The sequence below is a fragment of the Staurois parvus genome, unplaced genomic scaffold (assembly GCF_062004578.1).
Source record: "Staurois parvus isolate SC_StPar_1 unplaced genomic scaffold, SC_StPar_1.0 ptg000618l, whole genome shotgun sequence".
In the NCBI taxonomy this organism is placed as follows: Eukaryota; Metazoa; Chordata; class Amphibia; order Anura; family Ranidae; genus Staurois; species Staurois parvus.
The window spans coordinates 3,220,562-3,236,539 of NW_028318414.1; the positions used below are offsets into that span (position 1 = coordinate 3,220,562).

At 42.2% G+C, this 15,978-nt stretch overlaps 1 protein-coding gene across 2 annotated transcripts in view; it reads left to right on the forward strand.

Annotated features, from left to right (window-relative positions):
• LOC149449465 (V-type proton ATPase subunit S1-like protein) overlaps nt 1-15,978 on the forward strand; it is an 80,129-nt gene that overhangs the window by 53,370 nt on the left and 10,781 nt on the right. For both annotated transcript variants that reach the window (XM_089693236.1, XM_089693237.1), the window contains one exon: nt 9,863-9,913. In XM_089693236.1, the coding sequence (XP_089549362.1) occupies nt 9,863-9,913 (51 nt within the window). The remainder of the gene's footprint in view (nt 1-9,862; nt 9,914-15,978) is intronic.

The following is a 15,978-nucleotide window of genomic DNA, read 5'->3' on the forward strand; positions in this document are numbered from 1 at the left end:
GGTCAGCTCCTACCTAATGAATGATAGAGGGGTCTGGCACAGGGTTTTGTAGTCTGATAGTAGGTATTAGTTCATCTGCGTTTTCTCCTAATGCATCATAGGCTAATCTTTTGGGCATATTTATGTTTTGCCTCAGTTGGATGGATGAAGGGTCTTCTAGCACAGGCATAGAGTCTGCATCTGTATTGATAGCATTAATGAGACTATAACAGTTCAACAGAGGCTGGGATGGATTTATCTCAATAGGAAAAAGTTCAGTATTCTAAAGGGCAGGATTTACATGGGCTGCGCCCTTGAGGGATCCCATCCCTTGCTCCGACTCCACATCTGCGGGTGTGTCTTCAAATGCAGGAGGGTTATCGAGTCTGGGTTGAATGAGGTCTTTATCATTAAAATTGATTAGATCTTCCATTCCCCCTACATTTGGTGTGCTAACTGTCTCGATCTTAACTGCATTGGCCACTTCATGTGCGTGTAGGATTTCTACCTCTGAACTTGAAGACCCTTCTCTCTCCTCTTCAGCTGACTGGGTACTGGTTATAATGTGTAAGCCTGATGCAATTGAGGATGTATTCCTATGGTCACAGAATCTTCCTTTTCAGCCAGTGGAACTAGTAGCCTCCTCACCAGGTCAGTATTGGTCCTTATCAGCATCGAGTTCTGGTCCACCCGGGGCGAAGACACACAACAACCAATGAGTCGAAGGTCTCTGTCTTTTTCTGCTATAGAAGGCCCAAAGGTAATCTTTATTGGGATGTATCTGTTGTAAGGGAATTTTTCGTATCCAATTCCTCAGATCTCTAACTCTTCTAGCTTGCACATAGGGAAGTGTTTTAGATGTCTATCACAGAAATCCCTGTATAACAGTATCACTTGTGCACCAGTTTTCAATAGAGATTTGGTGTAGATCCCTTCACTTGTACTGACACTATGGGAGAGGGGCCTATGGGTTTTCTTGGCAGGTTAGCTCTCCCCTTAGAGCTGGCTAAGTTCCCTCCTTCCCTTGCCGATTGCTGAAAGGACCTAGCAGTGCCTCTGGGGGGGCGATGGTGATGCATTGACTCCCTGTGACCTCAGTCCTGCCTTAGGTGGTTGGATCTCCAGATGGGGTATAGGGACAGCTGTGAGAATTTCCTCTTCCTCCCTCTTTTGGAGCTTCGGACTGTGTCGGGGTTCTCAGCTGGCTCCTTCACTGAGACCCCTTGAGGTTTCTGGGCAAGCATGAATTTTTGTAATGCTTTCAGTAACTCAGTTGCGGGATCTGGATCTTCCCTTCTCTTTGGATGCTAAGCTTGAAGGTGACCCGCTCTTTGCAGCAGAAGCATTTTCTCATATCAGGCTAAGTCACTTGCAGTTTAGCCTGAGTCTCTATCTCTTGTAGTAGGGCCTGTTGCATCCTGTCTCAAGCATGAGTGACTTGAGTCAACAGCTCAACTGGGGCTGCCTCACTGACTGCCTTACTGATGGGAGGATTCGAGCACTCTTCCACCTCAGTCACCTATCACTGTCATCCGCAGGAACACCCTATTCCACTTAAATCATCCAATTGGACACTATCTCTTCCTTGGTATTAGGTTTAGGCAACTCTTTAAATCCCTAATTCTTTTCAGCTAGTATGGCTTCTTCTTCCCTTGCTTGTTTCACCAGCTCAGGATAGGTGGGGACCACTTTCATCCCCCTGAGTAACAGTTTCAGCACGATTGGGTGATTAGGCCTAGCACCCTGCAGAACTTGTTCTAATCAGCCCTTGTCAGTATCTCGGTGATCAATCCCTTTCTTCAGGATGATTTGATGTAGAACCCGATACACTCTAGTAATTTAGTTAGACAGCTTCTCACACTTACATTGATGGGTGTATTCAAACTTGTACTTCAGATCTGGGAATTTCTCTACCCTACCGAACACACCATACTGAACAAAGCTTCAATGTAATCCATAGCCACACAGTCTGGCTTCCCCATCCACAGACTACGAATCACTTCAACTGCTGGGCCCCTAAGGCTCTCTGTCTGTTTCTTCACCACCTCTGGGTCACCCCAGTCCTCCACTGCTTGTAGGGCTTAATCCATCCAGCTTTTCAGCTCTTCCTCTCCAGCAGATGTTGGACTCTATCCTGAGAAGAACCAAAGCTTCCGGTATCCCTGACTCACCAAAGCTGCATTATTCTTTACTAAGCTCTCCACTAACTTGCTCATATTAGTGTAAAAGGAGGCAGAGGGCAGACTGGCCGTGGGTACATCAGTCTCCACCGACACCTGACTCACGGTTCCATCCTGCCAGTGATCTTCTACCAGGTCTCCAATGAGCATCAGGGGTATTATTTGATCTTCAACCCCTTCCTCTAAACTCATAATGTCCTTTTTGAAGCAAACCATGCTGACACAGCTATCTTCACTAGATACCGGATCCCGCTTACCATCCATTCAGTCCCAGTTTCCGCCACTGTACACAGCTCCAGTCAGCTACCTTACTCTTGGCACCACGTGGCCTTCACTGCTGGATCTATCCGTTCTCCATCTCTCGGCTCATCAGTCTGCATGCTAGGGCCAAACATTAGGGGTATCCTTGACGAGTCCACAAATGTAGCACTACCCTCGTGAGGGCTGCTGTAAGATATAGGCCCCCAAAGGTTGGCCTGACCTTGCAAGCCACCCTACAGCTCTGACAACCTGGGTTCAGACATAATGCACTGAGGAAACAATTGCACAGGCACTTGAATGCAGTAATGCAATTGAGTATTTATTGAGAATTGTCCAGTCTGCAAACAGTAAGTAACGTTTACCTCTTTAGGCAATAACCACCTTGTTGGAACTCAAACTGTGAACACAGGTGAACTTGGCAGAGATGAACACAAAAAATCAAGCAAGGTTTCAAATATGTTCAGTAGGAAGCCTTTGACTTCATGTAGAAAAAGGGAAAAGAAAGACTTTATGGTGTAAGCCTGCTCCCTCAGAATCTTGATGTCACAGGTCCTGAAAACTCTGTAAATTGCATGTATGAGCTATGGTATGAACAATTCTAAATAGAATCCCTTTTTAACATATGTACAGAGATAAGCACAGAGTCCTGGGATTGAGGAGTATTAAGGAAAATGTCCCGGGTCTTCAGCTAGCTCCATAAAGGCCAGAAGGATTGCTGTGCAATGGCGACCAGCAATAATCAATATTCTATGTAGATGATTCCATGTAAAGATCACAAACGTGTAAGCAGGTGTGAGATATAAAAGGTGTCTGTGTGCAGTGTCCCTTAATGATGAGTGTACACATTGTGGGATTATGCCTGCTCACCAATCCTGATGATACCTCGGCTCCAGGGATCCGGGGTGTACTGGAAAGCTCCTGCAGAATCTGCAAACAGTGTGGGACACTCGGCCTAGCACCTGGAGACACTGGGATTCTGCTGTAACTGAGGCTGTGACTATGTTCACATCTGGCTCAGTTACTTCTGCCGACAAGAAACTATAGACAGGTGCTCTGGTGGGCAGTCTGTAGCTCACACGCTAAAGACTCTCTACACTGTCCAGACACAACACAAAACAAGGTCACTATTACAGCTGGACAATAGAGGGGGCATTAATTCAACACAGTCCTTGTAATAAATGTCTGCAGTGGCACAGATAAGTTGACCAGCACTGGGCTACATCAGCAAGTATGCATTGTCCTTGAACTGATAACATATTCAAATTTTACCTATTCTAAAATGCTCCTACTGTAAATTAAACTTTAACTGACAATTGCACAGTCATGCAACACTGTACACAAATTAAATTTATATCGTTTTTTTTTCGCATTAATAGAGCTTTTTTTTGGTCATATTTGATCATCATTGTGTTTTTTATTTTTTGGTCTATAAATGAAAAAAGACCGAAATTAAAAAACAAAACAATATTTTTTACTTTTTGTTATAACACATATTCAATAAAAAAACCCAAAAACATTTAATATGTATTCTGCTACATTTGGTAAAAAAAAATCCCAATAAGCGTATATATCAATTGGTTTGAATGAAAGTTATAGTGTCTACAAATAACAGTATATATACTGGAATTTTTTTTTTATATACTAATAATGGTGGGGATCAGCGATTCTAGCAGGACTGCGATAGTACTTCATTCTGACACTAACTGACATTAGGTGGGAACTGACACTGACGTCTCCAGTGACACTAATACAGTGATCAATGCTAATAAAAGCACTGACACTGTACTAATGACACTGGGGAGGAATAGGTTAACATCTGGGGCGATCAAAGGGTTAGCTGTGTGTTAGGGAGTGATTAGACTGTGTACCGTGTTGTGTTTCACTAGGGGACGTGCTGACTTTTATCTCCCTCCTGTGCAGACAGATAAAAAACGAGCATGTACTGCTGACAAATCTCTCTCCAATCAGCTGCTCCGCCGAACTGGCCGGGACTTGGTGATTGACACCTATGGGAGCCAATGACAGCACGGGTAGGACAGCGTGTGGACCCCCTACCCGTAAATACAAAATCACATATATACGTGATTCTGTGCAGAGCAGCTGCCCTGTAGCAGTAAAACTTCTATAGGGCGGTCGGGAAGTGGATTGAATATCACACTTATATATACTATATTATTATTATATTGCAAATTTCAACAATGGGGCAGATAATAGAGTATGCTGTGTGTGATATTCAGATTATAACATTTTATATGACCTTTTTAGCAGTTTGGAAATGCTACCTTCAGATTCTATTGATGGAAATAAAAGGTTTATAAAAGGTTAATAAAGTACCTAACTAATTGAACAGGACTTGGAAGAGGCCCAGCTGGAGCTTGCTGCTCTCAAGGATCACCTTGAAGACATGGAAAACAGAGCCTGCAGGTGAAATTGAGGATGCAGGGCCTTACTGAAATGATGGAAGATCTGATCAGCACAGTCATGGCCCTCTTCTTTCTTTTTTGCTGCAGACATGGACAGGGCCTGGGGGTTTGTTTCTGTTGCTGTGAATGCATGTACAGATGGTTGGTTTAGACTTAAATTGAGCATATTGTATTGTATTTGATTTCTCTTTTGCCAAGTTGCATCCCCCCTCCCTTTCCACCCCTTTTTCTCTTATTCTCTCATTGTTCCCCATATCCCCCTCCTCCCCAAAACCATTATGGCCTTGTCTTCCTTGGGTAACCCAGGCTAGGAGAGCACCCTCTGTCAACTCCACTGTGCAGTGTAACTGATGAAGTTGCACCATTTGTGTCACCTTATACTGTCCTTTGCCTTTTTCAGCTGTAACGAGGTCTGTTCCTCTACATCCACCAGCTCCCTTCCTAAAGTTCATTTCACCATTGGAGCCATTTGTCCTTTAATCTACTTTTAAGACTCTGTCACCTGGTCCCTGGCCTGATCAACAATACTTGCTATCCCTTAGAGCCCATTCTGGCTTTTAGCTTACTGTGCCAGTTGGTGCTGCTCTCTGCTTCTTTTGTACTTTTTTCTCTCTTTTGTTTCTCCCTTGTTCTACTGCCTCTCTCTTTAGTCCTCTGTCTCTGATGCTCTTTCCCCCTTCTTCGGCCCCTTCCCCTCTCCCTCTGGTTCCCCCCACACACAGGATCCACCTTCCGGTCCTCTTGCTGCAGCATAAACCAGTTAAGCTTCCTGTTCCACCATATCCACCATGAAATTCTCATTCCAAATGATGCACTACCTTTAATTTCCTCCAGTCCTACAGTGTTAATGTGATTTGCTTTCAGGAGAAGCATTTCTCCACCTCTTCTGTTCCTTGGATCTTTAATTATTACTATCCAGCGATTTACTTGGTCTTGGCCCTGACTAAGCATGGAGGCATATTGGTTGCATTCTATAAAGGGATATCCTTTCTTTGCCAGAAGCAATGTCAGGACCCCCAAGACAGATATCTCCTGCTTCAGCGTTCCCTTCAAGGTGTCTATTATGCCCCAAACACCTCCAATGTCCCCTACTTATCTCATTTGCTTGCTCTCTTGTCTTCCCAAGTGAAGGGTATTGTATTCCTGTGCAGGGTCTCAAATGTAGTCATGCACCTAATACTAGACAAATCCACTGGTGCTGCTCACCATTCCAACCCTGACTCCATTCGCTTTCTGAACCTCTAACATCAGCTGGTCTATCTGACGTGTGGCATGAATTGCACCCGCTCACACTTGATTATATTATGCTTGATTATACCTACTTTTCTTTCCCCACCTTTACACTTGCATCAATAACATCTGGGTACAACAGGCATTCCTCCGGAGTTCTTCGAAGCCAAGCCAAGGCTCCCCTGTGACTCTCTTTCCTCATTTGCTCACACAGCAGAATAATTGGCTCCTGCTGCTGTCAATTATAGCCAATGAGCCAATGAGGAGAGAAGGGGGACATAGTCCATTCACAGGATCAGGGCGCAGAAGCGAGGCTACTTTAGTGCTCCCATAGCAAGAGGCTTGCTACTGGGGGCACTCGGCCCACATCGGTGGCTCCTTTGCGACTCACAGAGCACGCACCCTGGAGCCCAGCGATCGATATGTCACCTGGTGATCGATATGTCACCTGAACACAGTAGATCACATTATAGCTGTGTCCGGGCGATCACATAGTGTTTTACCATGTGATTGCAGTGTCCAATCACAGCAATCACATAGTAAACACTCGTAAGTAAAACTAAAGATCGCTTCTCTCGTCTCTCAATGTGAGAGCCGAGAGAAGTGATTCTGCAGCCTGTGACTCACAGACTACAATGCCAGCCAGCCCAGTGTCCCTGATCACTGCCCCTGTGTCCCTGATCACTGCCCCAGTGTAGGAACGATAAACAATGCAGTCAGCACCTGTCACCTGTCCCAGTGCGCACACAAACACCACCATACACCATACCAATGTCCTGATTATTATTTTTCAGGATTTATATAGCACCAATAGTTTGCACAGCACTTTACAATATAAAGGGAGACAGTACAGTTACAATACAATAAAAAAACAAGAGGATTAAGAAGGCCCTGCTCATACGAGCTTACAATCTGATCACCGCCATGCCAGCATCCTTATCACCGCCATACCCTGCACAAGCGCCCTGATTGCTGTCATACCCCAAACCAACAACCCGATCTCTGCCATATGCCATACCAGCACCCTGATCACCGCCATACACCATACCAGCACCCTGATAACTGCCATACCAGCATTCTGATCATCGCCATACCAGTATACTGATCACCCCATATGTCATACGAGCATCTTGATCACCCCCATACTCCATACCAGCATCCTGATCACCGCCGTACCCCATACCATCATTCTGATCACTGCCATACCCCATACCAGCGTCTTGATCACTGCCATACCCCATACCAGCATCCTGATCACCGCCATACACCATACCAGCATCCTGATCATTGCCATGCCCCATACCAGCTTCCTGATCGCTCTATATGCCATACCTGCGTCCTGATCACCGCCATATCCCATACCAGCATCCTGATTCCTGACATACCCCATACCAGCATCCTGATCACCGCCATACATCATACCAGCATCCTGATCATTGCCATGCCCAATACCAGCTTCCTGATCACCGCCATACCCCATACCAGCATCCTAATCTCCGCCAAACACCATACCGGCATCCTGATCATTGCCATGCTCCATACCAGCTTCCTGATCACTCCATATGCCATACCAGCTTCCTGATCACCACCATACCCATACCAGCATCCTGATTCCGGACATACCCCATACCAGCATCCTGATCACCACCATACCCTATGCCATCATTCTGATCACCACCATAACAGCATCCTGATCACTGCCATATGCCATACCAGAATCTTGATCATCAACATGCCCCATACCAGCATCCTGATTACCCCATATGCCATACCAGCATCCTGATCACCGCCAAACCCCACACCAGCATCCTGATCTCTGTCATATGCCATACCAGCATTCCGATTGCCGCCATACCTCATACCATCATACTGATCACTGCCATACCCCATGCCAGTGTCCTGATCACCCCCATACCGGCATCCTGATCACCGCCATACCAGCATCCTGATCACCAACATACCTCATGCTAACCTCCTGATCACCGCCATACCCCATACCAGCGTCCTGATCACAGCCATACCTCATGCTAATGGCCTGATTATTGCCATACCCCATACCAGCATCCTGATCACTGCCATACATCATACCGGCATTCGGCATTTTAGGGTCTCAACGGTTCAGTTTCAGATATATACCCCAGAGTCTGTAGACTCTATAACTTTCACACTGACTAAATAATATACACTGTTTTGGGTTATTTTTTTACCACAAAAATGTAGCAGAATACATGTTGGTCTAAATTTATGAAGAAAAATTATTTATTTGCAAAATTTTATAACAAAAACTAAAAAAAATATATATTTTTTTCAAAATGTTTTGGTCATTTATATAGCAAAAAAATAAAAAAACACAGTGGTGATCAAATACAGTGGGAAAGCTCTATCTGTTGAAAAAAAATTATAAAAATTTCATATGGGTACAGTGTTGCATGACTGAGTCATTGTGGCTTAGTGTGATAGTGCTGAAAGTTGAAAAATGACCTAGACTGGAAGGGGGTGAAAGTGTCTGGACTTGAAGTGGTTAAAAAAAATACAACCTTTAGAATCACTTTAAGTTTTGAAAATAAGAAGCTGATTGGGTGCCATGCAATTTGAGCTTCTGCAGTGATCCTTCCCCCTAGGATTCATCATTTTAATTGTTTGGGAGCAAACCAGCGAGATCATATGACATGCTTTTGGAAGCATTTTAACAATTCTATCACAATTTATTTTTTAAAATTGAAGGGTTTCATTGCATGTGCAGGAGGGTTTCTGGAGTTACGTCTAAAAGATAAGACTTTTATTCTAGTGCCCTAACTTTGACTTTCACCCAGCTCAGGGAACACAATCTTCCTGCTGAGCACTTTTCATTTTCTTATTGACAATTGCCATTTCTATCTAGACATCCATCTCGAATGAAATATTAATTCAGTGTATTGGATAATTTTAGCACAGTCAAAATATGCCCTGGATAGCACTGACAGCCACAGAGTGATTTTACCTTTTGCCTAGAGTAGTCCTTTAAATAATGAACCTCCTAGGTTCTAATACTAGCTATACAGGTAGCAATTTTCAGGTCATTTCAACCACGGTCAACCAGAATTGAATTGCTAGGGCGAGTGATTGGAAGAATGTAGGCAGCTTACCATTCATTCTAAAATATGGATTTGTGCTATGCTACAATATAATGTTATAAAAAACTCTGCTTTTTTGAGTGAGTCTCTAATGCGCTTTTTTGCTGCACTTCACTCTGCTCTAGTATACTTTTTTGTGTGTTTTTAACAGCAATATAAAAGTCAAAAGTGCATCAAATGCATAAAAACACACCAAAAGAGCAAAGTGTGATAAAATGTGCATTAGGGAAATGAACTATAATTCAGTGATTTTACGACCCTGTAGTGTATCCAGCCTCACAGTGGTATGTAATGTGAAAAGAGCATCAGTTAAATTCTGTTTCCAAATCACCGCTGTAAATACTTTGTTTTTACTTGGGATATGATGTCAACCACAAAAAATGATAATGATTTTCATTACTTATCAGCAAGGAATACTGTAACACACATAGTAATTTTATTGCTAAACACAATTGGTTTGGTCAACACATTGGGTATGTTTATGAAGGAGATTCCATTATAATAATGTACCATGGACTACATGAACAACAGCTGTTCTCTGACATGCGGCGCTCCTTGCTGACTATCACAACACTGTTACAGGCTTGTCTTTCAGGGTTATGTGACATTGGAAAAAAAATGATGACTGGCATGAATAAGCAATGCATTAAAATGCATGTTTTTTTTCTATTTGTAGACTTTCATTGACATTTCATAAGGCTACACGTGTGAAAGGACTTACATTAAGGTAGGTTTCCCAACACAATGGTAAATAGAAAAGATAAACAACAAAAGTATTATTGCAAATAATATTAATAATTATGGTCATGTTAATGTCTGCATAAATCTTATTCAATCATAGTGAATTGTGAAAAAAACATACATATACTGCTAATTATGCTAATAATAATAATTATTATGATCATTTCCAATATCTGGTACTTTTTGTTGTAATTTATGTGATATTCGTAGAGAGAATCTTGTGTAAGAAAAGCCTTATGGGGTGAGATAAATTGCCCCCTTCCCCAAATGTTTATGGCTTTTTTATTTATGGCACACTAAAAAAGTTCAGGGGTGTTGAATCAAACACCACCAATTATTTCTTTATTGATTAGAGTGGTAGGTATAACCACAATAATGAGAAAGGGAGGCTTAAAGTGGTTCTAAAGCCAAAACATGTTTTACCTTAATGCATTCCCTGCATTGAGCTAAACCCCCCCCCCCCCCCAATCCATAAACATCTGGGCAGCACAGTGACTAAATGGTTAGCACTTCCACCTGGCAGTACTAGGGTTGTTGGTTCAAATCCCAACCATGGCACCACCTGCCTGGAGTTTGCATGTTCTCCCTATGCCTGTGTGGGTTTCCTCCAGGTACTCTGGTTCTCTCCCACACTCCAAAGACATGCTGGTAGGTTAATTGGATCCTATCTAAATTGGCCCTAGTATGTGTATGTATGAACGTGAGTCAGGGACCTTAGATTGTAAGCCCCTTGAGGGTTAGGGACTGATATACAATATATATGTAAAAGCGCCACATAAACTGATGGTGCTATATAAGTATAATAAAATAAATTTGGCTCCAGTCACCATTCCAGCGCTGTTTCGGCTGCAGTACTGCTTCCTTCACTTCCTGAGACATAGCTATAGGCTCCTGATGCTGTCAAGCAAACTCCTATGTGGAGGGAGTGGGCGCATGAATTGCTGCACTATGTGTGTGTACCTGGCTTCCTAAGAAGTCACCTGGAGGAGTGGAAGGCACCGGCAGGGGACTGCCAGAAGAGGAAGTAAAGGACCTTTCTGTGCAATTTCATTCCACAGGGTAGGTAAGTATAACACAATTTTTTTTACCCTAAAAATGTTATCCTATAGTGTCACTTTAACATATAAGCTCACCTTTTAGTAAAAAATAATCAATGCACATTTTGTTGCAGGTAAAAAATGTGCATTTATTATTTTTGTCTGCAGGAGCCTGTAAAGCATTGCACCAGTGATCAGCAGATCGTTAGTGCCATGTAGGTCTTCTGCAGATCTATTATAATATCTGCTTGCTCGTATGGAATGTATGAGCAGTCAGATATATTGACAGGAAGAATCAATTAACTACTATGATGCTAGTTCATTGAGGACTACAAGCTGACAGCCCCTAAGGCTGCCAGGACTTGTAGTCTCTCATTCGCAGAATGCTGTGAATGAGTGATGCGGTTGGGTAAATTTGTCAGCTAGCGGGGTTTATAGCTTCTTTGGACACTAGAGAAAAATGCAGGGATGTAGAATCAAAGATAAACATAGAGAAGCCAAACAATCTGTATTGCCTTTACTGTCAGGGCTCATCCATCCAAATACCAACTGTCTGCAAGTGCATCTTCCCTTATAAAGTGGCAGACAGGTGCACTGCTTTGACAATTTGTGCCCTCTGGTTTAGTGCAGTTATCTGTATCAGAGACCATCAGGCTGGAACTATGACACCATCCCCAACCCTTTGGTTGATTAAGAGCTTTTGCACTTATTCTTATACATTGGGATGCATTTGCAATTCAGCACGGTGAGCCTACAAAAGTGGCAGCTCAGCCCTGTGGGAATGGGAAAGGTTAAAACCCTTGCTCCAATGGTAGCAAGTAACTGAGTACAAATTCTGCCTTAGCAACTGAAAAAACAGAAATTTAACAGAAGCTTGAGGCTTTTTTTTGATCTATAAACTAGCAAAATCTTTTTTTTTTTTTTTTTACTTGAGAAGAGTTTTAGGCAGCATTTGTATTTTCTTGACATTTTCCTTCAAGTGATTTCAGATGTAGCACAGCAAGCTTTAATGAGCAACTAACTGCCAGTTTTGTTTTGCATGGTTCTGAGTTTGCAATATTATTATTGGACCTGACAATACTGTTTGTGCCAATCTTATAACAACTCAATATTTAATTACTTTGATATAAATTTAAATTAGTATTTCTTGGGCTTTATTGCTGGAAAAGCTTGCTATGACATTTTACTGCCAACTAATGTTAACTTCTCTAATTTTGTTTTATATTGTGAACTTTTTCCCACGTGTAAAGTTGTCTTCTTTAACTTTCCAACAATTTCTTATATTTCATGATAAGCCCATCTTAGGAGACAACATTTTGCTTCATTGTAGACCCTTCTGTTTTCATATGTAAATCTCAAGGTATAAAGGTATAAAGTTAAAGCAGTATTAAACCAAAAACCAAAAATGTAATATATTGCAACTTACCAATCCTTAGATGTTGTGGCCACATTAGTTTACCTTTTTGCTTTTTCCCTCTGTTTTCACCTGGTGAATACCTCCAGATGAATGCAGGTGTACAATCCAAACGCACACGTTCCTGCATTAAAAATGGCAATGTGTATAAGTGGATACTGCAGCGGCCGTCGGCTGGAACCAAACAGAATCAACAAGGGAGAATGTCACCAGCACACCGAGGATCACCAATATGGGTCCAAAAGCTTTAATGAACACTCACATAGTTACAGCAAGGCAACGTTTCGGAGTCTCGCAGGTCCCCTTCATCAGACATGTGACATGTGGTTACTTGCTGTAACAATGTGATCATTCATTAAAACTTTTGGACCCATATTGGTAATCCTCGGTGTGCTGGTGACATTCTCCCTTGCCCACTCTGGATGAAGTCGCACAGGGGGCACCCTTTTACTGCAGTATTGTTAGTCTGTGGGGAGGGAAATATTAGATGGACTAGCAGATTTAGATACACTAACAAATCGAAGCCAAACATCAGCTAATATTTTATAAGCGGTTACAGCAAACAGATTTGTTCCTTTTTTGGATAAAGGTTTTACATACATAAAAGCTGATAATTGTGAGCACTCCTGTCAGTGGTAAATGTTTTGTCTCTGTAACTGAAACATCTGGAAGATAGCTTGTTCTTTTGAAAAACAACAAACTTACTGTCCAGATAACCAGGTGCAAACAGAAGAAAGAAAACCTAATAAAGAAAACGAATGCAGCCATCACATTTAAAAATTGGTAAGCTGCAATATAACACATTTTTGCTTTTGGGTTTAATACCAGTTTAATCTTAGTCCTTTTTTATTATCTATATTAGAGTAAGGAATGGTTAAAGCTCTTATGGGGACCAGCTCTGATCCATTGGGGAGATTTCCTTTTATTCCTATCCTGTAGGCACAACAGGAAATGCGAAAAAGCTCTCTGAAGTGAGGTTGTCACTGGAATACGTGTCCCCATTGAAAGATTTCCTCTATCTCTGTTCTGGTTCAAAATATCAGAATATCCATTATTTACAGGTTTGATTAAACACGTCATTGGGACAATTAGATAGATTGTATTGTGATGTGTCTGACAAGACCCTGAGCTGTGTGGAGAGAATGGGGGAGTAGAACTGGACTCCATTCCTGCCCCCTTATTTTTGCCAGTATTCACAAGTCAGGTGCAAAGTTAGATGGCATACAGAGACATTGTAACAGTTGACTAAACCTCCAATACAATATTATGGAGGATAAACCCACAACTGAGGTGGAAATAAAGATTTGATTTAATATAAAAATAAAAAGGTCACTGCTTCTGTCTGTTTACTGTAGACTCACTTTTTAAATACAGTTATCCATGAATGAGAGTGCACTAACATACTGTATGTTAAGTATCAGAAGGCCACTAATATGTCTTTGCTGTGGACACTTTTTTCAAGTTCAGGTATAGTGCCAGTGCTATATATAAAGTTTGTGGCTCATGAAGAATCTACTGTATATAAGAGTCCCTAACTAACCAACTATTTTTATATATAGTATGTGTAATTGCTTCAACCTGAGCTATTAACATAGCACATTCAGTATATTGAATCACTGGACTGAAACAAAAATTCCCACAGTATTCCTCACTCAGGACACTGGGTTCTTGAAACAAGGCTCTGGATACTAGACTGAGGACACAGGACACTGGACTCAGGATACTGGACTCTGGCCAGTGTACTTTAGACATTAGACTGTGGGCTCAGGATACAGGACTCTGAACACTGAACTCAGGACACTGGATGCTGGACACTGGATGCTGGACACTGGATGCTGGACACTGGATACTGGACACTTCACTCTGAACTCAGGACACAGGACCCTGGATTCTGGAATCAAGACACTATTCGTTGGACTCAGGACACTGGATTCAAGACACTGGATTTCAGACACAAGTCTTTGGACTCTGGACAAAAGAGTCTGGACTCAGGATACAAGACTTTGGACTTAGGATACAGGACTCAGGACCTTGAACACATTATTATGGACTCAGATCACAGTACTCTTTACTCAAAACACTGAAATCTAGACTTAGGACACAGGACTCTGGCCTCACAATACAGTACTCTGATCTCTTGATACAAGACACAGGACCCTGGATTCTGAACCCTGGACAGAGGACTGGGGACATATGATTCTGGATTTAGGATACGGGACTATGGACACATTACTCTGCATTCAGGACACAGTACTCTGGACTCAGGACACTGGACAGAGGACTGGGGACATATGATTCTGGACACATTACTCTGGACTCTGGAAACTGTACACAGAACTGGACACATGACTCGGGAATCTAGGCCCTAGACACAGGAAACCAGTAATCTGGACTATGGAAACATGTCTTTTGGACTCTGGACACAGGAAATTAAACGCTGTACTCAGTATGCTGGACACTGGTCTTGGGATGCAGGGCTTAGGACATAGGGCACAATACAAAGGACTCAGTGCTCACTGTGTCTGTCCCACACCACTTTATCTTCAGTAGAATCCAGAAGGCAGCATCTATTCCTAATAGAGGTGAAGGGCATACCCCCTTCACTGGGGACCAACTAAAGTGCCAACAGCCAGAGCTATACATTTATCACTAGAAAATGTGACCACTGGATTACTATGTGGACCAACAGCACACAGCGAAGTCTCTGACTCTCACTGCCATGGCCTTTGTTTTACTCTGTTGACCAGTAAATTGCCTAACTCTCCTCTGTCACAGACTTTTTCCACCATTATAAAAATGTTCTCAAGCACTCCCAAATGTACTGCTGCATACCATAGGGTCAAAATGACTGCTTTAGAAGGAAAGTCTGTTGCATTAGCAGCTCTGAGCTCTCATTTGACAGCAAAACTATCAAGGATATTGAGAGTCACGTTTCTGAGGGACAGTGACTCTGCCATAACAGATTGGACTCCAAACTTTGCACTGAACCAAACACAAGGCAGACACAACTTAAGTGTTTTTTTCACTTTTAAACCTTTTTGTTTTACTGCTGCTTAGTTGCTTATATTTGTTTATATGTGTTTTGTTTTGGCACTGTTTTCCTGTTGATTAAAAAGACGTTTAATAATCATTAAGCAGAATCTCTGAATGCTCTAATTAGAAATGAAAAAACTTTACTCTTTGAAGAAGATGCTATAGGGTAAAATATTTCTGTCTGGGTGTAACAGTTAGCAATACAGACATTTTTTAAAAAGGCACAAATTGCAACAACGGATGTGCGTTTCCCTTAAAATGTATGGCAGAAGTTACAATGTGTGAATGATCAGTTAACCTACTCCAATAACTATTGCTTTTAGTCTGCTGGTATTTAGATTGCTGTCCTATGAGCTGTTAAAGTGGTTCTAAAGGTGCAAGGTTTTTTTTTTACCTTTATGCATTCTATTTATGAAGGTAAAAAAACCTTCTGTGTGCAGCTCCTGGTCCATAGTCCTAAGTCACACTTCTGGACAGCTTTAATGCTGTTTTGCAGTGCTCATGAGAGGAAGCCCTTATACAGTCTTTCTCCCTCTGTTTCTCTCCATCACACAGCTAATGTGGCCC